The 27,043-nt window shown below is 43.8% G+C and overlaps 1 protein-coding gene across 1 annotated transcript in view; it reads right to left on the bottom strand.

Annotated features, from left to right (window-relative positions):
* The window catches only part of LOC132367733 (NUT family member 2G-like), a 44,376-nt gene that overhangs the window by 15,400 nt on the left and 1,933 nt on the right, over positions 1–27,043 (bottom strand). The window contains exons 2-7 of the mRNA XM_059926318.1: positions 26,291–27,005; positions 25,208–25,336; positions 23,975–24,163; positions 23,242–23,509; positions 22,724–22,840; positions 21,683–22,202 (exon numbers count right to left, since the gene is read on the bottom strand). Coding sequence (XP_059782301.1) covers positions 21,683–22,202; positions 22,724–22,840; positions 23,242–23,509; positions 23,975–24,163; positions 25,208–25,336; positions 26,291–27,005 — 1,938 coding nt within the window. The remainder of the gene's footprint in view (positions 1–21,682; positions 22,203–22,723; positions 22,841–23,241; positions 23,510–23,974; positions 24,164–25,207; positions 25,337–26,290; positions 27,006–27,043) is intronic.

Raw genomic sequence — 27,043 nt, 5'->3', positions numbered from 1 at the left:
CCCCCCAGAAGCAATGCTTCCCAAAGGCTAATATCTACAGTTCTGCTTACTTTCAAGCCCAATTCTTATAGCTGATGCCAGAAATTGACAATTCTTCAACTTGTGTTTAACATTTTGACACTTACTCTTGTAATTTCACTTTCTGGAAGTGATTTTGTCTATCTTTATCTGCATCTTCTGTTCCACTCTTCTTTTTCACAGAATCTCTTAAGTTTGCCTTCCCTCATTCTTCATGCCTGTAGACTTTTACCAGCCATGATGATACCGACCAGGGTTCTTGGCCTTCCTCAATAAACAGAAATTGACTAGAGGCCAGACAAGAAATTCAGGCAAGGCTTTATTGGGGCCCCTGCTGCAGCAGTGGGGAGCCAGAACAAGTTACCGGTTCCCTTGCTCACTTGCTCACTTGGTGGGGGGGAAGTGAGCTGGTTCTTTATATAGGGTGAGCATAGGGGGTGTCCAGGGGTCGGGCCAGAGGGGTGGCTTAAGTGTTTTGTCCACCCCTCTGGTGGTGTTGAGTGCAGGGGGCGTGCTCAGTACCCTGCTTTTGCTCCGGACACCTTGTTTTTTTGCTCCTAGGTCTTCAGAAGTGACAGTAGGGAGGTTTTTTGTTCTTTTTGTATCTTTTGTACGTAATTTGTCCCAACTGCGCATGCATGCAGTTATTTTTAGTCCCTTTTAGTTTCTTTGTATTTTTTTGCTTGAGGAGAGGTTTGTCCAGGTGCAAGCATTGCAGCACTGCAGCAAAAGGTCCCAGGTCCCAGGCCTGTCTCAGTGAGAGCCTGTTGAAACTTGTTTTTCATTTCTCTACTTGTAAATAATTAGAAGTTCGTGGTATTCTCTGTACCCTAGTATATCTAAAACATGGCCAATAGCAATTTTATTAGTGTTCTTTATTTGTGTTGTTTTACTTGTCATTGTTGATCTTCTGGTTTGGAAGGTTGAAGAGATTCAGATTCAGGTGGTCACCATTACAATCTGTAGCTGGACAGTTTCCCAGGCAAGGTTTTAAACAAGAAAATGGCAGTTTTAGAAGCTGAGCAGAGGCACTACTGCAAGATTGAAAGAGTGGAATTCGGATCGCAGTAATTGTTCTGGTTGGTGAAGTGACTCACAATAAGTAAGTGGCAGTGGAATTTAGAAGTGAGGATGGATTCAAATTGCACTCAAAATGATAAGGACGAATTGTCAGTTTCTTAAAAAATTGTCTCGGGACTTCCCTGGTGGTCCAGTGGTTAAGATTCTACGCTCCCAATGCAGGGGGCCCAGGTTCGATCTCTGGTCAAGGAACTAGGTCCCACATGCCGAAACTAAAAGATTCCCGCATGCCACAACTAAAGATCCTGCATGCCGCAATGAAGATCCTGCATGCAGCAACTAAGACCTGGCACAGCCAAACAAACAAACAAACAAACAAATAAATAAATAAATATTTAATAAATAAATTGTCTCTTTTTAAAAAATTGTTATGTATGGACTAAATTTTCTGTTCATCGATAGCAAAATAATCAGTTCATGGGTTAAGATAACCTCCTGCCAATGCACAGTAAATACACCCACTGGTCATTGACCTTCAGGAAAATTCCAAAGGAAGCATTATATTTTTTTTATTGAAGTATAGTTGATTTACAATGTTGTGTTAGTTTCAGGTGTACAGCAAAGTGATTCTTTTCAGATTCTTTTCCCTTACAGGTTATTACAAAATATTGAGTATAGTTCCCTGTGCTATATGGTAGGTCCTTGTTGATTATCTATTATATATATGGTCGTGTGTATATGTTAGTTCTGAACTCCTAATTTATCCCTCCCCTCCTTTCCCTTTTGGTTCCATAAGTTTGTTTTCTATGTCTGTGGATCTATTTCTGTTTCATAAATAAGTTCATTTGTATCTTTTTTTTTAGATTCCACATATAAGTGATATCAAATGATATTTATCTTTCTCTGTTTGACTTACTTCACTTAGTATGATAATCTCTCAGTCCATCCATGTTGCTGCAAATGGCATTATTTCATTCTCTTTTTATGACTGAGAAATATTCCATTGCATATAAATAGCACATCTTCTTTATCCATTCATCTATTGATGGACACTTATGTTGTTTCCATGTCTTGGTATTGTTAATAGTGCTACTATGAACATTGGAGTGCATGTATCTTTTCAAATTAGACTTTTCTCTGGATATATGCCCAGGAGTGGGATTGCAAGATCACATGGTAACTCTATTTTTAGAGTTGGTCCATTCTCTAGGACCAAAGAATCCCCATAAATGTTGATGATTTCTGGCGCCTCTTCATGCAGATGGGTTCAGAGTGTCTGTACCTAGGCAGATTCACACTCCTTCAGCATTTGTGTGGTCCTGGCATATGGGTCTTGAGATGAGTGAGCCTGGTGGACAAACGGCCATGTAGAGCAGCAGCAGTGTATTAATCAAGTTTTCATTTTCTGTATTTTGTGATGTTTTGACACCTTAAAAAGCTGTCTGGCCAGGGAGAGACTGCCCCACACTGGGCTAGCAAAGGGCTCTCTGGGAGCTTGTCTTTCATATGCAAATCAACCAACCAGTCTGGGGTCTAGAGCCCCAATTACCCCATTCATCTAACTTACACACTAAGCCAATATTTCCCCTGATCTAAAATGTCCCAGGGCCAGGTACCAGGCAACTAGTGACCACATCTATAGCCTAAAACCCACCAGAATTATTCAAACTAAGCAATCCTAAATTGTTTACTCTGCCCTCCCTTACATTTTCTGTCAAAATTCCAATAAACGCTCTGGCATAGGCTTTCTCCTTGTTCCTGCTTCTGCCTCCTGACCAAACCTGGTACTTACCCACTAGCCCTGTGTGGTGTTGCATGTCCCCTTCTTTCAGGAAATGTAACTAATGAGTTTCAGAGGCATTGGCCTCTCTGTATCATCACTTGGTCACCTCCGTAAATTAAATCCTGGACATAATTTTAGAACAGTTGGCACAGTGAGCAGAATGACTCAAGTGTTCAATGGAGGGGCCACCTCTGGGCTGCTCTTGGCTTTCTAACTGATTTTACCACACAGCAAGTTCTGCCTAAGACGGCACTGTTAGTTCTTGGTGCATTTGCACTTTGGCTGCTGCCACTTTGTGCTGTGTCTACCATATGCTGTATTCCAACTTAAATTGTTATAGGATCTTGAAGGAGTAGTCCTTAAGGTCCTTCTCAGCTCCTTCTGTAACTTAAAGGTGCTATAGTATAGGTCTGAAAAGGCTATAATTCACTAGTTGGCACCTTAGCCAGGACAGATTCAGCTCATCAGTCTCTTTTTGTCTGAGATCAACATACCTGCTTTTTAGGCTGGTGACCCTAGGAGTGACTAGAATAACTAGTTAACACACAAGGCAGAGGTTTCTCCCAAAAGTGAGTGAGGGGAGGCTTCCTCCAATAGACTGTGTTGGGATGCCAGTCTGATCAACTAAGCGAACAATGGTGGACTGCAGTTTTGTTTTGTTTTCCATCTTCATTGAGAAATAATTAACATATAACATTGAGTGAGTTTAAGGTATACAATGTGATGATTTGCTACACATACATAATTGCAAAATGATTACCACAGTATGGTCAGTTAACTTTTCCATTCCTTCACACAGTTACCTTTGTGTGTGTGTGGTTAAGCCATTTGAGATCTACTCTCTTAGCAACTTTGAAGTATATGATACAGTATAGTTAACTGTAGTCGCCATGCTGTACGTTAGATGACCAGAACTTATTCATCTTATAACTGGAAGTCTCCACCATTTGATCAACATCTCCCCATTTCCCCCAATTCCTAGACCTTGGCAACTACCATCCTACTCTCTTTCTGTGAGTTTCAGCTTTTTTACATTCCATGTATAAGTGATAGCACACAGTATTTGTCTTTCTGATTTATTTCACTTAGCATAATGCCCTCATGGTCAATCCATGTTGCTCAAAAGTCAAGATTTCATTCTTTTTCTTGGCTAAATAATATTCCATTGTGTGTATATCTATATATATATAGATATATTTGTCACATCTTCTTTAACCATTCTTCTGTTGATGGACACTAAGGTTTTTTCCATATCTTGGCTATTGTGAATAATGCTTCAGTGAATATGGGAGTGCAGATATTTCTTTGAGATAGTAATTAGTAATTTTATTCCATTTCCTTTGGCTATATACCCAGAAGTGGGATTTCTGGATCATATGGTAGTTCTCTTTTTAATTTTTTGAGCATACTGTTTTGCATAATGGCTGTACCAATTTACATTCCCACAAACAGTGTACAAGCATTCCTTTTCCTCCACTTTTATCTTTTGTCTTTTTTATGATAGCCATTCTAATAGGTTTGAAGTGATATCTTATTGTGGTTTTGATTTGTGTTTCATTAATGATTATTGATGTTGAGCATCTTTTCATACACCTGTTGTTCATTTATATGTGTTCTTTGGAAAACTGTCTATTTAGATCTTCTGTCCATTTTTTAATTGAATTGCTTGGTTTTTTGCTGTTGAGTTAAATGAATTTCTTACGTATTTTGGATATTAACCCCTTATTAGTTTGTTTACAAATATTACTCTCATTCCATATGTTGCCTTTTCATTTTGTGAATTGTTTCTTTGCTGTACAGAAGGTTTTTAGTTTGATGTAGTCCCATTTTTTAATTTTTGTTTTTGTTGTTTGTGCTTTTGATGTCATATCACTAAGACAAATGTCAAGGAGCTTCTACCCTATGTTCTCTTCTAGGAGTTTTACAGTTTCAGGTCTTATGTTTATGTCTTTAATCTATTTTGAGGTAATTTTTGTGAGTGGTGTAAGTTAAGAGTCCAGCTTCATCTTCTACACGTGATATCCAGTTTTCCTAACACCATTATTTGAAGAGACTATCCTTTCCCCAGTGAGTATGCTTGGCTCCCTTGTCAAATAATAATTGACTGTATATGTGTGGGTTTATTTCCGGGCTGTCTACTCTGTTCCATTGTTTTATGTGTCTGTTTTTATGCCATACTCTTTTGATTACTATAACTTTGTAATAAGGTTTGAAAACAGGAAGTGTGGTAACTCCAGCTTTGTTTATTCTTTGTCAAGATTGCTTTGGTTTTTCGTGGTCTTTGTGGTTCCATTTGAATTTTAGGATTGTTTTTTCTATTTCTGTGAAAAATGCCCTTGGAATTTTGATAGGAATGACATTGAATCTGTAGATGGCCTTGGGTAATGTGGATATTTTAACAATGTTAATTCTTCTGATCCATGAACATGGCGTATCTTTCCATTTATTTGTGTCTGTCAAATTCTTTCATCAAAGTCATATAGTTGCAGTGTACAGATCTTTTGCCTCCTTGGTTAAATTTGTTCCTAAGTATTTAATTATTTTGGATGCTATTATAAATAAGATTGTTTTCTTTATTTCTTTTTCAGATATTTGGTTGCTAGAGTATAGAAATGCAATTGATATCTGGATGTTGATTTTTGTATCCTGGAACTTTACTGAATTTTAAAAATTAGTGCTAACAGTTTTTGATGGAGTCTTCAGGATTTTCTATCTATGAGATCATAAATATGCAAACAGTTTTACTCCTTTCTTTCTGACTTGCATGCCTTTTATTTCTTATTTTTGCCTGACTTCTCTGGTTGGGACTTCGGGTATCATGTTGAATATGTGTGGTGCCACTCTGGGTACCCTTGTCTTGTTTTCTTGTTTCTGATCTTAGAGGAAAAGCTTTCACCCTTTCACTCTTGAGTGTGATTTTAGCTGTAGGATTGTTGAATATGACCCATATTCTATACTCAATTTGTGAAGAGTTTTTTTTTTTATCATGAAAGGATATTTTGTTTCATCAAATGCTCTTTCCCCATCTATTGCGATGATTATATTATTTTTATCTTTCATTTTATTAGTGTGGTGTATCACATTTATTGATTTGCATATGTTGAACCATCCTTGCAGCACAGGGATAAATTCCATTTGATCATGGTGTATGATCCTTTTAATGTGCTGTTCAATTTTTTTCTATTGTTTTTCTGGTCTCTATTTCATTTGATTCTGCTCTGATTTTTGTTGTTTCCTTTCCTCTGTTAACTTTTGATGTAGTTTGTTCTTTTCTTTAAATTTTTTGATGTGTGAAGTTAGGTTGTTTATTTGAGATATTTATTTTTTCTTAACGTAGTCATATATTGTTACAAACTTCTGTTAGAACTGCTTTTGCTGCTTCCCATAAGTTTTAGTGTGTTGTGTTTCCATTTTCATTTGTTTTAAGATATTTTATTTCTGTTTTGATTTCTTCTTTGACCCACTGGTTGTTGAAGAGTGTGCTGTTTAATTTCCACATATTTCTGAGTTTTTCAGCTTTTCTCCTGTTAATTGATTTCTAGTTTCATAACATCATGGTTTGAAAAGTAGTTTGGTATCAATTCAGTCTTCTTAAACTTGCTGAGAATTGTTTTGTGAGCTAGCATATGATCTATCCTGGAGAATGTTCCATGTGCACTGGAGAAGATTATGTATTCCACTGCTCTTGGATGGAATATTCTGCATATGTCTGTTAGGTCCATTTGGCCTAAAGTATAGTTTGAGTCCAGTGTTTCCTTATTGATTTTCTGTCTATATGGTCTGTTCATTGTTAAAAGTGGGATAGTAAAGTCTTCTACTATTATTGTATTGTTGTCTATTTCTGCCTTCTTCACTGTTAATATATTTGGGTGCTCCAATGTTGGGTGCATATGAATTTACGATTGTTATATTCTCTTGGTGAATCAACCCCTTTATCATTATGTAATGATCTGCTTTGTCTCTTGTTACAGTGTTTGAGTTAAAGTCTCTTTGTCAAAGATGCAGACATAGAGAATGGACTTGAAGACATGGGGAGGGGGAAGGGTAAGCTGGGAAGAAGTGAGAGAGTGGCGTGGACATATATACACTACCAAATGTAAAATAGATAGCTAGTGGGAAGAAGGCACACAGCACAGAGAGATCAGCTCGGGGCTTTGTGTCCATCTAGAGGAGTGGGATAGGGAGGGTGGGAGGGAGGGAGACACAAGAGGGAAGAGATATGGGAACATATGTTTATGTATAACTGATTCACTTTGTTATAAAGCAGAAACTAACACACCATTGTAAAGCAATTATATGCCGATAAAGATGTTAAAAAAAAACAAAACTAAAAATAGAACTACCATACGACTCAGCAATCCCACTGCTGGGCATATACCCTGAGAAAACCATAATTCAAAAAGATTCATGTACCACAGTGTTCACTGCAGCTCTATTTACAATAGCCAGGACATGGAAGCATCCTAAGTGTCCATCGACAGATGAATGGATAAAGAAGATGTGGCACATATATACAATGGAATATTATTCAGCCATAAAAGGAAATGAAATTGAGTTATTTATAGTGAGGTGTATAGACCTAGAGTCTGTCATACAGAGTGAAGTAAGTCAGAAGGAGAAAAACAAATACCGTATGCTAACACATATATATGGAATCTAATTAAAAAAAAATGGTTCTGAACAACCTAGGAGCAGGACCGGAATAAAGAGGCAGATGTAGAGAATGGACTTGAGGACACAGGGAGTGGGAAGGGTAAGCTGGGACGAAGTGAGAGAGTGGCATGGACTTATATACACTACGAAACGTAAAATAGATAGCTAGTGGGAAGCAGCTGCATAGCACAGGGAGATCAGCTCTGTGCTTTGTGACCACATAGAGGGACGGGATAGGAAGGGTGGGAAGGAGACACAAGAGGGAGGATATATGGGGATATATGTATAAGTATAGCTGATTCATTTTGTTATACAACAGCAACTAACACAACAATGAAAACAATTATACTCCAATAAAGATGTTTAAACACAAAACAAAACAAAAAAAACAAAAGATTGGCTTAATAAGGTTATTGAGTTATTGAGATGTTAACTAGACATGGAACATAATTCAGTTCTAAGCTACTTTTGGATAGTAGACAAGAAATTTCTTTCTCAGTCTACTCATGTTGACTTCTGAATAATAGAAACAAAATGTAATAAAGAGGTAGTACACGAAAAATAATATACCTATCCCAATGCAAAAACGTTTTCTATTATAGTTCCCAGTAAGAATGTTAAATCAAAGGGTTATTGTGACTAGGAAGAGGGATTCAGGTTAAAAAGTTATTTGTAAGATTGTAGGATGAACTTCAAACATTAAATGAGACAGAAAGAGAAGATGAATCTCTCCTGAGACAAAGAGAGAAGGAAAGATATCTTTTGCTCTGGTTTTCTTCAGCATACACTTATGGTGCTTACTATGTGCTGGGCAAGGTTCTAAGTACTTTGCAAATATTACTTTGTTTAGTCTGCATTAACAATCTTTGTGGTCTAGGCATTATGTTACTCATGCTCACTTGAGGAAATAGATGCACACAGACATTAGGTATTTTTTTCTGAAGTCTCAGAGCTGGCCCAGGGCAGAGCTGGCTTCAAACCCAGGCTCATAGTCACTATGCTGTCCAGCCTGTTTTCCTTTGTAGAACCACATGCAATCGGCCAATGTCAAATGCATTGAACATACTTTCCCTTCAAGAAGAAACATATCCATGAAATTCTCTCCCTGTACTTGCATGGAGCACTCAGTTCTCTGCAGCCCCTGAGCCCTTCTGCCTATCTGCATATCCAGGTAGACCAAAGAAAGCCTTAGAGATAGAATACATATATAGATATATATCATATATATGTATTGTACACTAAACACACCTAAATCTCCATTTCCCTAAATCACACGTATACACATACATTCTTGGTCTCTATGAAGGCTAAGCCATTGTGTAGTGGCTTTGGGTTGGCTACTGAACCTTCTAAGTCTGTTTCTGTACCTATAAACTAAGAATAAATGCACTATCTACCTCACTGGCTGAACAGAACTTATATTTTCCTCCTACACACTTACATCTTGGTGCTTCTCATTCCTTAGAAAATTCAGCTGTCACTAACACATTCCCTATTCTTAACATGAAACACTTCTCCCTCTACTCCAGACACAGATGACTTGATCAGGGCACATGTATTCAGAGGAAGTGTGACCTTATTTAGGCTGAACACATTAGAGACACCAAAATCAGGAACGAGAGATACCAGGACCGAGATGGTCAGAACCAGAAGGTTAGGGAACTCCTGGAGTGAAGGCTGCATTTTAGGGACTGTCCTGCTGGGGTCATGAGCAAGTAAAGGGAACACGTGGAACCAGGAGGAAGTGACAGCTGTTCTGAGAAGTAGAGATGGTGCTTCAGGCAGCTCTGAAGGTACAGAGAGGGTACCTTTAGGTCTGAGACATCATTCTGCTACTCCAAGCATGGGGAGGCTAGCTCTGTCACTTTGTCTCCTAGGAAACCCCTCTGCTTTTGGCTTCAGATAGTGTGCATGAGATTGTGGTCACTTGCAATCAAGTGATTTCTAAACTTGTGGGCTTATTGTAAAGATTAAATGAAATTAGGCAAGGAAGCACCCCCCAAGAGAGTTGTAAGGCAACCAAAAGCACCATCCTCTGACATCTGATGCAAGTTAAAACAAAAGGAGCCGAGAGCAGGCCACCCTAGGTTCCTGGAGCATGGGCCCATGTGTGGTGTGGTGAGTCCAAAGGGACAGGGGGTGGGGCCAGACCTGATGGGCAGCACAAAAGGTCTGCAGACTTCTCTAGAGATGAGCAGAGGGAGTGAGTCTGTGTTTGGGGAATGGAGAGGAATTGAAGTCATATGCTAAATTCACCAAAATTGAAGTCATATGCTAAATTCACCAAAACTATTAAAAGATAGTTTGCTCCAGCAGAACCCAGCAGAGGTGGAACCCAGTTGAGGCAGAACCCAGCAGAAAATAATGACCTTTTAGGTTTGGAGTGTCCTTATTCACAAAAGAACCACAAAGGTGGGATCTTTGTTCACGAGCCGGGGGTCAGGCCAAAGCTCCTGCAGTGGGAGTTCTGAGTCCAAACCACTGGACTAACAGAGAAGCTCAGACCCCGTGGAATATTCATCAGAGTGCAGTCTCACAGAGGTCCTCATCTCAGCACCAAGACCCAGCTCTACCCAACAGCTTACAAACTCCAGTGTTGGAAGGCTCAGGCCAAACAATCAATAACAGAGGAACAAAATCCCACTCATTAAAAAAAAAAAAAAAAGTGACAGCAAAAAAATATGTCACAGATGAAGGAACAAGGTGAAAGCTTACAAGACCAAATAAATGAAGAGGAAATAGGCAATCTACCTGAAAAAGAATTCAGAGTAATGATAGTAAAGATGATCCAGAATCGTGGAAATAGACTAGAGGTATGGATTGAGAAGATACAAGAAATGTTTAACAAAGATCTAGAAGAACTAAAGAACAAACAAACAGAGATGAACAACACAATAGCTGAAATGAAAAATACACTAGAAGGAATCAGTAACAGAATAACTGAGGCAGAAGAACGAATAAGTGATCTGGAAGACAAAATGGTGGAAATAACTCCTGAGGAGTAGAATAAAGAAAAAAGGATGAAAAGAATTGAAGACAATCTCAGAGACATCTGGGACAACACTAAACTTACCAACATTCTAATTATACTGGTCCCAGAAGAAGAAGAGAAAAGGAAAGGGTCTGAGAAAATATTGCAGAGATTATAGTTGAAAACGTCCCTAACATGGGAAAGGAAAAGGCCCTGGGTGTGGGGTGGGGGGGGTGTGCTGGGCCTAGGCTCAGTGCGACCAGAAGGGGCCTTGTCGTGTGGAGCATCAGGCCTGGGATCTGCAGGCTCCCCGAGGCCCACTGGGTGGGGGGAAATGCAGGCCGCATTTCCTTCTGGTCCTCCAATCCCCTGAGGGTCTCTCCCTGTCCCTGTTGTTCCCCTCGTTGTGAATGGGCCCCTCTGTGCATGGGAATCCCTCCCCTCCTCCAGCTGCCCCTCAGGGGTACCAGTCCCATCTGGCCTCCACTTCTCCTTCCCCTTCCCTCCCCCCATGTCCTACTGGGTCACTCAGGGGTTCCTCCAGTCCTCTTAGGTGTCCGAGGTCCCCCACCAACACCTGGTAGGTGTCCTAGTTGTGAGGAGACGCCAACTCTGCATCCTCCTACTCTGCCACCTTGACTCCAGCCCCCCAGCTTTTTTTCTGATGGAGATTTCCTTGAAGTCTAGGAGCTGAAATAATAAATAAAAACATGTAAAAAGAGGGAACAGCCACCACCAATTACGGCAGATTGGCTCTGTGCTGGGGTCCTTGTTCACCACTTAGCTAGGCTTGCTCTGAGCCTAGGGATTAGCCTGAGGTGAAAGCTTGAGGTCTTCTCAGGACTTTTCTGAGCATGTCATGCCTGGCCCTGCATGTGGCTTTCTAAATTCCCCTGCATATAGGCTGCTTTGAAAGTCCTAATTTCCCAAATAGTCTCACTTCCAGCTTCTACCTTGGGCTTTAAATGGTCTATTACATTTCTCCACCCAGAATCTCTTGACCCAGGCATCTGTTCATTTACAGTTGCCTTGTAGCTTTACAAGTAGCACCTGCCATTTTTCTGTGTTCTGTGTTATGCAAAACAGACAAGAGCATCTTGCTTCAGGCTTTCAGGCTTTCGGGTTTCCCCCTGACAGGTTGGAATAGTGGTACACAATAATTTGTAAATAAGGTCTACTCTGCTCCAACCAGTTAGAATTGGAGAACTGGAAACCAGGCTGCTGCTGGCTCAAGACTAAGACCACTGTTATGTTGGGAGGAGTGGAACAAGAGTAGGCAAATGGCCACAAAACTTTCCTATCTCTTTGGAGATGATTTTTTCCAATTGGGCATTTGCTTGGTTGTGGAAACCTTTGATGATTTTCCAGAGCTCTTACAGAGTTGGTTTAGAAACTTCTGATCGGTTTTTGTTTTGAATGTTTCTGTAGGGAAACGAGAGTTTGAAACTTCCTAGACCATCATTTTGCTGCCATCTTTCTTCCTTTAACTTTTGATATAAATTTTAGAATAAGCTTGTCTATTGTGACAAAAAAAAAACCTGTTGGGAGTTGATAGGAATTGCATTTAAACCTACAGATCAATTTGGGAAGAATTAATATTTTACCATATTGAGTCTTCCAATCCATGAAAATAATATTCCTCTGTACTTTTTTTTTTTTACCACTTGTTTAATTGTTTTCATCAGAGTTTTGTAGGTTTCATTATACAGATCTACATTTTTTAAACATTTATATTAAACATCTCAGTTTGAAGGCAGTTATTGTATACATTTATTTATTTATATTTATTTGTAGCACTTTTTATTTTTCTTAAGCTGAGGTATAACTGACGTACAACATTATATTAGTTTCAAGTGGACAACATAATGATTCAATATTTCTATATGTTGCAAAATTACGACCACAATAAGTGTAGTTAACATCCACCATCATATATTGCTACAATTTTTTTCTTGTGATAAGAACTTTGAAGATTTATTCTCTTAGAAACTTTCAAATATGCAGTACAGTATTTTTAACTAGAGTTGCCATGTTTTACATTACATCCACATGATTTATAATATTTATTTTATAACTGGAAGTTTGTATGTTTTGACTACCTCCAGCCTTTTTGCCCACCTTCCTCACGCCCCACTTCCAGCAACCACCAAACTGTTCCCTGTATCTGTGAGTCTGTTTTGTTTGTTTTTCATTATTCCATATATGTGAGATCATACAGTATTTGTTTTTCTGTGTGTGACTTATTTTGCTTAGCATAACACCCTCAAGGTCTATCCATGCTGTCACAAGTGGCAAGATTTTATTCTTCTTTATGACTGAATAATATTCCATTATATATATATATATATATATATATATATATATATATATATATATATATATATATATATCTCACATTTTCTTTATCCATTTATTCATCACTGGACATTTTGGTTGTTTCCATAGTTTGGCTATTGTAAATAATGCTGCAATGAACATAGGGTTGCATATATCTTTTCAAGTTAGCATTTTTATTTTCTTTGGCTAAATACCCAGAAGTGGAATTGCTGAATTATATGGTAGTTCTATTTTTAATTTTTGAGGAAACTCCATGCTGTTTTCCATAATGGCTACACAAATTTACATTCCCACAAGCAGTGCACAAAGTTTCCCTTTTCTCCCTATCCTTGCTAACACTTATTATTTCTTCGCTTTTGATAATAGCCATTCTAACAGGTATAAGGTGATACCTCATTGTGGTTTTGATTTGCAATTTCTTGATGACTAATGATGTTGAGCATCTTTTTGTGTACCTGTTAGCCAATTGTATATCGTCTTTGGACAATGTCTTTTCAGATCCTCTGCTTATTTTTTAATTGGAATTTTTTTGTTTGTTTTTGAGTTGTATGAATTCTTTACATGCTTTGGATATTAACCCCTCCCCTTATTGGATAGATGATTTGCAAATATTTTCTCCTATTCACTAGGTTGCCTTTTCACTCTATTGATGGTTTCCTTTGCTGTGCAGAAGCTATTTAGTTTGATGTACTTCCACTTGTTTATTTTTGCTTTAGTTGCCTTTGCTTTTGGTGTCAAATCCCAAAAAGAAAAAAAAAATCATTGACAAGATTGATGTTAAGGAGCTTACTGCCTATGTTTTATTCTAGGAGTTTTTATGGTTTCAGGTCTTACATTCAAGTCTTTAATCCATTTTGAGTTGAATTTGTGTATGGTGTAAGATACTGGTCCAGTTTCATTTTTTGTATGTGGCTGTCCAGTTTTCCTAACACCATTTATTGAAGAGACTGTCCTTTATCTATTGTATACTCTTGGCTCCTTTGTTGTAAATTCATTGACCATATATGAATGGGTTTATTTCTGGGCTCTCTATCTTTTTCATTGATATGTGTCTCCCTTTATACCAATACTATACTGTTTTGATTACTATAGCTTTGTAATATAGTTTGAAATCAGGGAGCATGCATTTTCCAGCTTTCTTCTTCTTTCTGAAGATTTTCAGGGCCTTTTGTGGTTCCATACAAATTTTAGAATTGTTTGTTCTGTTTCTGTGAAAAATGTCACTGGAATTTTGATTGAGTTTTATTGAATCTGTAGATTGTTTGGGGAGTATGGACATTTTAATAATATCAATTCTTCCAGTACATGAGCATGGGGTATCTTTGTGTCTTCTTCAATTTATTTCATCAATGTCTTATAGTTTCAGTGTACAGGTCTTTCACTTCCTTGGTTAAATTTATTCTTATTTTATTCTTTATGATACAATTGTAAATGGGATTGTTTTCTTAACTTCTCTTTTGGTTAGTTTGTTATTAGTGTGTAGAAATGTGACATACTTCTGTATAATGATTTTATATCCTGCAAATTTACTCAATTCATTTATTAGTTCTGACAGTTTTTCGATGGAGTCTTTAGGGTTTTCTATATATTGTGTCATGTCATCTGCAAATAGTAACAGTTTTACTTCTTTCTTCCCAGTTTGGATGCCTTTTATTTCTTTTCCTTGCATAATTGCCCTGGCTAGGACTTTAGTGGTCGTCTTTGTCTTGTTTCTGATCTTAGAGGAAAAGCTTTCAGCTTTTCACTGTTGAATATGATGTTATTTGTGGGCTTGTCATATATGGTCTTTTTTATGTTGAGGTATGTTCCCTCTATACCCACTTCATTGAGAGTTTTTATAATAAACTGATGTTGAGTTTTCTCAAAAGTCTTTCTGCATCTATTGAGAGGATCATATGATTTTCATTCTTCAAGTTGTTAATGTGGTATATCACATTGATTGATTTGCAGATATTGAACCATCCGTGCATCCTAGGAATAAATCTCACTGGATCATGTTATATGACCATTTTACTGTATTGTGGAATTTGTTGTTTACTCTCCACATGTTTGTGAATTTTCCAGTTTTCTTTTTGTAATCAATTTCTAGTTTCATACCATTGTAGTCAGAAAAGGAGCTTGATATAATTTAAATCTTCTTCAATTTGTTAAGATTTGGTTTTAGCTTTACATATGATCTATCCTGGAGAATGTTCCATGTGTACTTGAGAAGAATGTATATTCTGTTGCTTTTGGATGGAATGTTATATATATATGTTAAATCCATCTGATCTAACATGTCATTTAAAGCCAATCTTTCTTTATCGATTTTCTGTGTGGATGATATATCTGTTGATGTAAGTACGATACTCAAGTCCCATACTATTATGGTATTGCTATTTCTCCTTTAAGGCCTATTAATATTTGCTTTATTTATTTAAGTGCTCCTATGTTCGATGCATAAATACTTACAAATGTTATATACTCTTATTGGATTGACCCTTTTATCCATATGTAATGTCCTTCTTTGTCTCTTGTTACAGTCTTTGTTTTAAAGTCTATTTTCTCTGATATAATTATAGATAGCTACCCCAGCTTTCTTTTGGTTTCCATTTGCATGGAATATCTTTTTCCATCCCTTCAATTTCAGTCTGTGTGTGTCTTTAGCTCTGAAGTGAGTTTCTTATAGGCCACATATAGATGGGTCTTCTTTTTTAATCCATTCAGCCACCCTATGTCTTTTGATTGAAGCCTTTAGTCCATTTACATTTAAAATAATTATTGATAAGTATGTATTTATTGCCATCTTGTTAATTGTTTCCTGGCTATTTTGTGATTTCTCTGTTCCTTTCTTCTCTTGCTCTCTTCCTTAGTGGCTTAATGACTTTCTTTAGTTGTATGTTTAGATTCCTTTCTTGTTATCTTTTGTGCATCTACTCTAGGTTTTTGCTTGGTGGTTACCATGAAGCTCACATATAACAACTTATATTTTTAACAGTCTATTTTAAGTTGATAACAACTTAAGTTTGAATGCATTCTATAGGTCAAAGTTTTTACTCCTCCCTCCTTACATTTTATGTTTTTGATGACATATTTTACATGTTTTTATGTTGTATATCCCTTAACTAATTATTTTAATTATAAATCTTTTTACAAGTTTTGTCTTTTAACCTTCATACAGCTTTATAATTCATTAATCCACTACCTTTACTATATACACTTACCTTTACTGGTGAGATTTACACTTTCATGTGTTTTCTTGTTACTACTTAGCGCCCTTTCTTTTCAGCTTAAAGAAGTTCTTTTAACAATTCTTGTAAGGCTGAGTTAGTGGTGATGAACTCCTTTAACGTTTAGTCATCTGGAAAACTCTTTTATCTCTCCTTCAGTTCTGAATATAACTGGGTGAAGTATTTGCTGGGTGAAGTATTCTTGGTTGGAAAGATTTTTCTTTCAGCACTTTGAATATATTGTCCCACTCCCTTCTGAGCTGTAACATATCTGCTAAAAAATCTGATGATAGTCTTATGGAAGTTCTTTTGTATGTAACAAGTTGTATTTCTCTTGGTGATTTTAAGATTCCCTTGTTATCTTTAACTTTGACATTTTAATTTTAATATTTCTTGGTATGGATCTCTTTAGGTTGATCTGCTTTGGAGCTCTCTGGGCTTCCCGTATCTGGATGTCTGTTTCTTTCCCCAGGTTAGGAAAAGCTTTCAGATATTATTTCTACAAATGTTTTCTGCCCCTTTTTCTCTTCTCCTTCTGGAGTTCCTATAAGGTGAATGTTATTCCATTTGATGTGCCATAAATCCCTTAAGCTATATTAATTATTTTCATTCTTTTTTCTTCCTTATTCTCTGATTGGATGAGTTCCTCTGACCTGTCTTTGAGTTCACCTATTCTTTCTTGTGCTTCATCTACTGTATTTCTAAGTTCAGTTATTGCGTTCTCCAGTTCTGTGACTTCTATTTGGAACTTTCTTATATCTTCTGTTTCTTTGTTGAAGTTCTCACTGTTTATCCATTTTCCTTCTGAGTTCAGTGAGCACTTTTATGACCATAACTTTGAACTCTTTATCAAGTAAATTACTTATGTTCATTTCATTAAGATTTTTTCCTGAGGTTTTATCTTGTTCTTTTTTTGGAGTATAGTCCTCTCTTTCTTCATTTTGCTTGACTCTCTGTGTTGTTTTCTATGCATTAAGTGAAATAGTCACATCTCCCAGTCTTGAAGAGCTGTGTGACAGATGAACCTTGTCATTTAATGCTGTCTACTCTTGGTTGCCTCTCAAACCTTTGTGATTGTCTAAGCAGTTTATTTTTAATAGACTTGGCACACCCTCCCAGCAGTTGAGGGTGTGCCAAGACCAGTGAGCATCCCAAACTGGAGGATCTCAGTCAGCACCTAGATTCAGGTTGATAGGAAGCCAGACAATTTGGTAACAGCTTTTAAAGAATACAAATATATTCAGTCCTGTGAGATTGCAAGTGTAAGCCTTGCTGGGCCCCAGAAGCAAGCAATCTGAAGATATTCCCTGGGGAGCAGTCACAAGAAAACAGGGCTTCAGATAAGTGTACAAACTCCATTCTGGGAGATACCAGTGAACTGTAGTAAGGCAGAGTGAGGGTGGAAAGATGGTACCCCCAGCCTACCTTCCTTGAGAGCACATCCGTAGCCTCTAGATGTGTGCTGAACCTGAAGTCTGCTCTTAAGTCTTGTCCCTACTATCAAATGGGCCTTTTTCATGTAAAGGCTGGGACTGTGTCTCAGTCTGATGTGTAGTGGTACATCCTGGGGGTGGTATCCTGCCAAGAACTGTCTCTCCAATTGTTACAGTCCCATGGGATGCAGAAAAGAGATCCCTCCTGGCCTCCAGAGCCAGGTGATCAAGGAGCATCCCCTGAGTGGAGGCCACAAAAGTGGGATCTCCCGTCTTGGAGATTCTGGCTCTCTGGAGCACATCAGAAGGAAAGTGTGAAGATGATGCTTACTGGCTGGAGTGAGGCAGTGGGAAGAGTGCAAAGATGACACCATCTGAATAAAGGGGAAAAGGGAAAAGAAAAAAAGAAAAAGAAGAAGAAGAAAAATATATATATATATAGCAAGACAGAGGAAGAGCAGGGAAGAAGGAGCCAGCTGGCTGGAGCACAAAGTTGTCACCTGCAGGAAAGGAAAAAGGGGGAAAAAGATGGCACCTTTCAGCTTTATCAAGACAGAGAGAGAGCAGGAAGATGGCACCCGCCAGCCTCTGTCCCTGGGGAGTATTCCAGCAGGCCCCTGTTCCTCAGATTAATGCTTTAAAATTGGGAAGTGAGTCTCTTTCACAAAAAGTCAGAGTGCTTTTCAAAGGGCTGCTTCTGCACTTGGCCCTGGGGCAGGTGAGTCTGTGCACAGGCCCTTTAAGAGCTGTTCCTCAGTTCACCACAGCCCTGTGGGTCTCATGGGATGTGCCTTGTTGGTCTTCAAAGTCAGATGTTTTGGGGATCTATCTCTCAGGTGCCAGCCTTAAAAAGTTGGAGTGCCCAATGTGGGGTACAAACCCTTCACCTCTCAGGGAGAAGCTCCAGGTTTTGAGCTCCTTCCTGATTGTGTGTCTCCACACCAGGGATGGGATTTATGGAAAAATTGTGTCTCAGCCTTTCCTACCTGTTTTGATGTGGTTTCCCTCTGGTTTTCCTGATGTGAAGGGGTTGCTCCACCATCTTTTAGTTTTTTTCAGAGGAAATTTTTCCATATGTAGCTGTAGATTTGGTGTGTTTGTGGGAGGAGGTGGGTTCAGGATCTTCCCATGTTGCCACCTTGAACTGGAACCTATTTACTATGTTTTAAATTTTGGTTTTCAATCGTTCGGTTTGTTATTAGTATATGGAAATATGATCAATGTTGTGTATTAATGTTTACGTATAGATCTTATATTCTGAGATCCTGCTGAAGCAATTTATTATAATTTATTATGAGTTTTCTTATACATTCCTTGGAATTTTCTATGTAGACAATTATGTCATCTGTAAATAATGACAATTATATTTCTTCTTTTCTAATATGTATGCCTCTTTTTTCCTTTTCTTGCTGTACTACACTAACTAGAATCTAAAGTACTAAGTTGAATACTAAGAGATGAGAGTGGACATTCTAACCTTGTTTTTGAACTCAGGGAAAAACATTCATTCTTTCACCATTCCATGTGATGTTAGAAGTAGGTTTTTTGTAGACGTTCTTTATTAGGTTGAGGTAGTGACCTTCTATTCCTAGTTTTCTGAGCATTTTTAATATGAATGGGTCTTGAATTTCGTTAACTGCCTTTTCTGTATTAATTGGTGTGACAGTATGTGTTCCTTTAGACTCAATATGGTAGATTACATTGATGATTTTTTACCATTGAACCAGGCTTGCATCCTGGGATAAATTCCACTTGGTCATAGTCTGTTATTCATGTGGATTCTGATGGTAGGTATTCTTGTGGATTTCTTCTAGTAGGGTAAATTACGGTTCCCCAAAAAGGTCCGTGTTTAACCCCTCCTATGACAATATGTGAATGTTACCTTGTATGGAAAAAAGGACTTTGCAGCTGTGACTAAGTAAAAAATCTTGAGATGAAGAGATTATCATAAATTTTCTGGGTGGGCTATATATAAACACAAAGATTTGTATAGGAGGGACACAGGAAGAGTCAGAGTTGGAGAGACCATGTGATGAGGGAAGCAGAGATTAAAGTGATGCACTTTGAAGATGGAAGAAGGGACTAATTCCAAGGAATGCAGGCAGCCTCTAGAAGACAGAAAGGGAAAGGAAACAGATTCTCCTGTAGGGCTTCAAAAGGAACAAGCCCTGAGACACCTTGACTAATAGACTACTGAGCTGCAAAAACTTTCTTTCACAAAGGGTCAAGGAGGGCTGGGAGCACATATGTGCTGCCCACCTGGACAGAGGAGGACCTGTGAGGCTGACCTACAGATTAGTGGAGGTGGAGAGACATGAGCCCCTTTCTTCTCCAAGCTCTTTGCAGGGTCCAGAAGAGAGCCATGCCACCTGTGAAAGCCTGCGGCCCCAGTTTTGCATGCTGATGGTGTAGGGGTCATGTTCAGGGAGTCCCTGTTGTCCTAACCCCCGCCTGGGTCCTGGGGAAGGAATCAGAACTCAGAACCTGGAGAAGAGGCTTTGGCCAGCAGGGAAGGGGGGTGAGGCCCAGGGCAGGTCTACAAAAGATCAGAGCATCTGAGTGCATTAGGAGGAAGGGGCTTCAGAGGTGGGCCAGCACAGGCCATGACGGGGGCTAAGCAGGCTGTGAGGGGGGGCAGTTCAGGGAGACAAGAGGGGTCTGCTCCCTGCCCCTCATTGTTTGCTCGTCTCACCCTTATGAGCGGGTCATTTCCCCTGCTCTGATGATTCAAAGTCTCTGCCGGCAACCGCAGGACAGTGACTGAGGCCTCTACACTCCTCAGCATGGATCCCAGCTCCCACCCAGATCTGGGGCCACAGACACCTCTCCCCCACCCCTGCTGCCCCTGTGAGCAAGCTGTTCTTGTGAAACACGGTCATAGTTTGTCAGGAGGAACTGTTTTCTATGGGAATACAAATCAGTGTGGATACCAATACACACACATGTCCAGCCATGGGTGGAAAGGGAAGGGACAGTAGCTCTGGGGTGTCTTTGCACACCCCTAGGCCCCTAAGGCCAGTCCCCACAGCCACAGCCAGATGGGTCCTCCTCCCTCAGTTGAACGAGATGCAGCTGCACAGAAATCCCACAAGTTCCACAAAGGGGCCAAACTGTCGTTTCCCTTAGACACACCTGTAACAGGTGCCCCATGAATTTCCCCGTGCCCATTCCCCTTGTTGCATCCTCATTAGGATTAAGAGGTAGCTGCCTCAACCACTCTCCACATTGCAATAATCCCAGTGGGACTAGAGAACGCTCCCGCTATGACGAGGCAGACAGTCCTGTCCCCATGGCCAAGACTTTTCCTCTCTGGTCAGGCCACCCACACAGGAAACCCTGGATGAGCGGAGGGTCACCCCAGCGCCATCGCCTGGCCACTTCAGGGAAGCAGAGAGCAGCTCCATAAAGACAAGGGCCGTCTCCAGGCTCCGTCCTAGAAACTGGTTAGTGTCCAGAGGGCTGAGAGGCACAAAAGCAGCTCTCCCTCCCCAGACGGTTCAGGGATGCAGAAGATGCTACAGATGCCCCAGAAGGCCCCTAGCCAAGCAGGCTTTAGAGAAGGGGATGATGAGGGGGTCCCTGGGGAAAGTGAGAGCTGTGCGTTCCCAGAGGCAGCCTGAGGAGTCCTTGTCTATGTGGAGGAAAGGTTTGGCCACCTGTAGATCCATAGCTCCTGTGACCTCCCTCACCCTTCCTTCCTCTCAGGATCGCTCTCTGTGGAGCAGCTCCACACGAAGAAGATGACAGTGGCCTGAGAGCATTTCCCACGAAAACTATCTTTATTCACAATTTTCATATATCACTCCAAAGGTCCTGCCCACACCCACCTCCCCCACCTCCCTAACCCCCCACAATCCCACTCCCCCTCCCCGCCCTGCTGGACCTGCCCTCCCTCCCTTCCCCCCACATCCTCCAGGATCAGCACTGGGGTGAGGAGGAGCCCCTAGGCTCCCCTGGGGGCCGCCCTGGGGGGCCGGCCCGGCTGTTCCCTACTGGCTGCAGTGCTTCCTCTTCCTCCTCTTCCCTGTGACAAACGGGTCACGCTTTCTCTTTCTCGGCTGTGAGGGGCGAGCCAGCCCCAGAGCCAAGGCTGGCCTCGCAGAGACCCCGTGGCCAGCCCTGGGGATGGGCAGCTTCTCAGCAGCGGCTGGGCGCCCACACAGAGCCCGCTTCCTCGACTTGGGAGCGGCTGGTGGAGCTGGGCTGGGGCCTCTTCTCTGAGGGGAGGGGGCCTGGGGAGCACTCTGGGCCCCCCAACCTCCAGGGGAGGCCAGGCCTGAGGCAGGGGCAGGTGCCTGGGACAGCCCGCAAGGCAGCAGGCTCTGCGGAGAGGCCAAGAGGAAGGCCAGGCTGGGGAGCTCCTCCTCGTCCTCACTGGACGCGTCCCTGGGCCCTCGGGCCTCCCGAACAGGAGACGCCTCTCTGAGAACAGACGCATCCCTGGGTCCCAGTAGAGGGCCAGTGCGCCTTTGACCCTGGGGAGGGGAGGGCCGTCCGGCCCGGAATGGAGAGACCTCCTGACGTCCTCGAGAGGGAACAAAGACTTTGGGCCCGAACGGGCCAGTGTCTGTTCGGATGGGCCTATGAAGAGCCTCAAAATCAATCTCTCGTGGGCAGGCTTCATCACTGACCCCTAGATGGCGGTCTTGGTCGTGCCTCTGGGCACCTTGGCCGGCGTGGGACTCAGATGGACTTGAGCCCATCCCGGGTGCACTGTGGCTCGGGGCTGCCGGCCCACCTTCCTCCTCTTTCAAGTCCAGGAGTCGTTTCTGCACCAGCTGGTAGGAGGGAGGAGGACAATGATGGCTCCACGCGCACGTGTGAGAGGAGGAGCACTGGGCAGTGGGACAATGGCCCTGGCGGGGAGGAGGGGACGGGTGACCCCAGGACTAGACTCCAAATACAGACACGGTGGCATTCCTGCCATCCTCCTGCACCTTATTCCCAGCTTTGTGTCCTTCCCTCCGCTCCCGGCTCCCCATCATCTCCTTCCTATCACCCTTCACTGCACCCACCCCAGAAAGGGCCCTACCCCATGCCAGGTCTCCGAGGCAGGGAAGGGATGGACAGAGCCATGTGGACCTCCTGTTCTGGGGCCCTACCTCTCCCCTGCTCACTGGGGTCCCTCCGTGCCCTGGTCTTCCTGGGTGTCCCTTGTCTCCCCTGTTCTACCTGCGATCCCTCCCTCCTCTGGCTCCCCTGGGCCACCTGGTTTCCCCTGTCCCCTGGATCACCTGGGGTCCCCCCTCCCCTGGAGTCCCCTGGCTCCCTGATTGTCCCTCTCCCTCCCCTGGCTCACTTCTTTAGGGGTGAGTCCTTCCTCTTGCTCCAGCTCCTGAGCAAGGGCCAAGAGATCCAGCTGTGGGTCTGGGGAAAGCAAATCTGCCAGGAATCGAGGGTGAATGACTGCCTCCACCTCAGACAGAAAGAAGAGGCTGTTAGCATCCTTGGCCAGGAGTGGCCTGTGACACAAGAAAACCAGGAGGGAAACTGAAAAGCAGAGACCCACCCCCACTCTCCTCCACAAGGCGGGGATGGTCAGCACACACACACACACACACACACACACACACACACATCCACATACACAGTCACACACAAAAGAGCACATATACAGATGCACATACACAGACACACAAAGGCATACACACAGACACAAACATACACACATACATCTGCGTAAACCTCCCCTAACACCAGGCTCAGGAACAAGGAGCTGAGCTTAAGTCCCATCGGCCTGAGCAGAACCCAGAGCTTGGATGCTGAGAGTTCCATGCCCTGGCATCTTGTAGACCCCAGGTTCCAGGCCCAGCCTACCATGGTGACAAAGTCTTCCTGAGAACACAGCTTGTCAATGTAGCTCAAGAGACCCGGGTCCAAGTAGGTGCCGTCCTCTTCCTGCTTCAGCTCATTTCCGTCCTTTTCACATTCTGCATATGATTCGCCTGTGGCTGAGTCGACGGGCCCCACCAGCGCCTCCATGATGTCCACATACTCCCTCACAGCCTCAGGGGGAATCTCCTTGGGTGCCTTGGGCTCCGGGGTCCGCTGGGATCTGTGTGGCTTCAGGTGCGAGGGCTGGGCCCTGGGGCCGGACATCCTGGGAGCACAGGCTGAGGCAGAGCAGGAGGAAGGGAAGGAAGGTGAGGGACTCCCGGTCCACCTCCTGACCACCGACCGCACGTTGCTGAGGGCATTGTTTGGGGGACATTGATGTGGGTGTGGGAGGGGTCAGGACCATCTGAAGCCTCATGCACAGTTGGAGAGGGGAGGTAAGGGGGTCATCTAAGAGAGTCACAAGTAAGGAATTGTGGAACCTCCAATTTTCTAGGGGTCTCCCTTTCAAGCCCACTTCTTAGGCAGACTTAGTGTGGGGTCCTTTGACAGGGAGGTGTGAGAGGAGTTACAAAACTGACCAAGTCAATACCCCGTAGTGACAAAGGGCAGCTGAGACCCCACCCACCCACCCCCCGCCTCGGTGGCTGTTTTGGTTGAAAGACCAATGCCCCTGTCTTGAAGGAAAAGGATCCACATGGGGACGGTGGCCAACCCTAGGGCCCTGTTACCTGTGCCTTCAGCTCCAGTGGGAACCTGGGTGCCTGGCTGAAGGCCCACTTTCGGGGCTGGGGGCCCCCGAGGATCCAGCTTCGGTGGGGCTGGAGGAGGCAGGTCCTGCGCGCACTGCATCCACTGCAAATGCTGAATGTGCATCTCCTCCTCGGCCGCAAATTCCATGAACCTGGGGGTGACGGAGGCACAGGCCACCCTGAGAAAAAGGCCTGGGTTCTGGAGCCCAACAAAGGCAGCCAAGAATGAGGCACTGGGAGAGGATGTGCCTTGGGGCCATCAAGGCCCTGTGCGGTGCTGTCCACAGCAGAGAGCTGCTCCTGGAAGTGACAACAAGATCTGGGACCCTTCCTGCCTCACCAGCACTGGAGGGCATGCAACAGCATAGACCCAGGTCGCTGAATTGAACCAGGTCAACGGGACACATGGCTGACCCAGTGGGCACCCTCCTCATGCCCCCCATCCCCATCCAGAGCCAAATGAAGGGCTGACAGCCAGAGGCTGGAACAGGCATGTGTTCCCCACAGGGGTCCCTGACCGAATCCAGGACCCTGGGCTAGGACTGAGACTCCTGGAACATAGACCTGGAGACAGGGCCCAGGAGAGGCTGGACGATGTGGATGCTGAGCTTAGAGGAGAGGCCTTCCCTTCCTCTGAGAGGCGCTCGTTTGTTTGGTTTTGTTTCTTAAACCAAGGGGATTACCATGGAGCAAACACTGGAAGGGCCGGAGATCCTTGGGCTGACGACAGCTGGCTTCCCCAGCCTCTTCAGGGATGCCAGGGTACCCACTCAGGGCACTTTTCATGGAGAGGTGGTCCCAAATCTATGTCAGTGGCCGCCAGCCACCCACCACTAAGGAAGCAGCCGGCTGGCAGGTGGAGCTCTTTTCCCGGCCCAGCCCATATGGTCGGAGTTGGACCCCTACTGGACTCACAGCTTTACCCTGCCCCGTCCTGAGACCTTCATATCAAGGCAAGGGTAGGTCAAAATTAGGGGAAGGCAGAGCTCCTGGTGGAGGAAGGACAGAAGTCTCAAACTGTCAAGGTGAGGGAGGGGTTTCTGCAGGACAGTGGGGCCCCTTGGCTGCGGGGCCCCTGTGCTGGGTGACAGCCCTTCTCCTTTGTCCTCTCTGATGAGCACCCCCACGGCCAGACCCCACCCTCACCCACTCGCCTCACCCTCCACGCAGCCCCTGGGCTCAGGACGCTGACTCACTTTTCCGCCATCTCGTAGTAGATCATCCGGTCAAGGTTTCTCAAGCGCCGCCATTCCTGCACGGCCCTCCACAGTCCCTCCTCCTGCGTCATGCTGGGCTTCAGGCGGGCCAAGGATCGAAGCACTGGGCTGTAAGCACTCGGGGTCAGTCTCCGGGCCCAGCCCAGCCCCCACCTGCCTGACCCCACCCACCCATGTGGACCACACATCGCTCAACCCAGAATGACTGAGCAACAGGAGGGTGAGAGGCGGGCGTCTGGGAGGGCAAAGACAAGCCTTCCCGGCCACTGCTGTCACCGCCTCACACTCACTGAAGGCTGACCATCCACTCCCAGGCTAGAGCTGGGACATTGTGCCTTGGGGAGCTCTCTTCCTCCTCAAGGCTGCATTTTCATAAGAAAAATCACCATCATCAATGAGGCATGGCATGTGCCAAGCAATCTGCTAACACTTCATAGATTAGCCCAAGGAGTCTTCTGCACAGTCCTCTGAGTGAAGTGTACTTGTCCCCTTTTTACGAGGGACTGGAGGTTTAGGATGGAAATGCCTGCCAGGCTCACAACTCTAGTGGGAGAGAGCCCACGCCCTTAGGAGAGCTCTACCATCACACTGTTCCTAGTGGAATTCTCCACAACGAAGTGGAGGCATGCATAAAGCGCTCTCCTGGGCCCCGCGCTCCTCCCCCTCCTCTGAAGTGACCTCCCCTGGTCATGTACGCTCAAGTCCTGTATGAAAGGACACGGCACCACAGGAGAGTGCAGCATCCACTCCTTGGCTCCTCACCTTACACCACGACCCTCTCTGACTGCAAGTCTTCAGTCCATATTACCATGAGAATCATGGAAGACCAAGCTGGCCAGACTCACAGGGTGGTGGGGCCAGTTGAGATAGGGCACATTTCAGTCCTGATGTCACGGACTGGCAGGCCCACCCATGTGACCGACAATGTGCCTTCTCATAGCATGGACATCGCTCTCACACCTTCCTTCCAGTATCCCTAGAAACCTAACGTGCGAGTCCATCCCCAGTTCCTCTTTATCTAAAAGCTCCCATAAGCTCAGGACCCCCTGAGCGTTCACTCACATGAGAAAGCAGGAAAAAGCTTCTGCATCAGGACTCCGGTGAAAGTGTCTCCGGGCCAGGGGCTTGAGGTGCTGCCAACGTCGGAAGTTACTGTACACGCTCTGGGGTTTAGAGGAGCCATCGTGCGAGGCGTTGGACTGGTTGGTGGCCAGGCTGCCCTCCCTGGAAGTGTCATGTGGCCATGGCCCAGAGTTCACTGGGCGAATGATAGGGGCCAGATGGGCAGCTGGTGGTGGAGCTTGAGGAGGAAAGCCTGGGGTCCAGCCTCCCTTGCCAGCCTGACTAACTCCAACAGCTGGAGCAGTCACAACGGTCCCCATCACAGGGGTTGCTAAGAATACGGGGGCAGGACATGCAGCACTCCTGCTGAGGGCCCCTGGAGTGCTCCAGTTGAGGGGGGGCTGAGTAACGACAAAGGTCTGAGTCTGGGGGGCCTCCACTGGCCTCCCTTGTGACCTGACTTGGACAGTGAGGTTGCAAGCCCCAGGGGCACTGGGGCCACGGCCACCATTAGCCACCATAGGCGTCCTGGGGAAAGCTGGCAGCAGCAGGCTGCTGCCAGGAGGGAATGCTGGGGTGATGGGAGGTGGCAAGTGCTGCTGCCAGGGTGGCCGGTGCTGGGCGCCAGGAATGGGTGGAGGGAAGGGCACTGCCGTGAAAGTAGACAAGGAGGCACCGGGGTTCATGGTCACATCCGTTCCCAGCACTGGAGATGCTGTGGAGGCAAAGGAAAGGAGTGAATGGAGGAGGAGA

Source organism: Balaenoptera ricei, chromosome 6 (genome assembly GCF_028023285.1).
Source record: "Balaenoptera ricei isolate mBalRic1 chromosome 6, mBalRic1.hap2, whole genome shotgun sequence".
NCBI classification, from domain to species: domain Eukaryota; kingdom Metazoa; phylum Chordata; class Mammalia; order Artiodactyla; family Balaenopteridae; genus Balaenoptera; species Balaenoptera ricei.
Note: the sequence above shows the minus strand (reverse complement) of the source record. Positions and strands in the feature narration are given on the sequence as shown.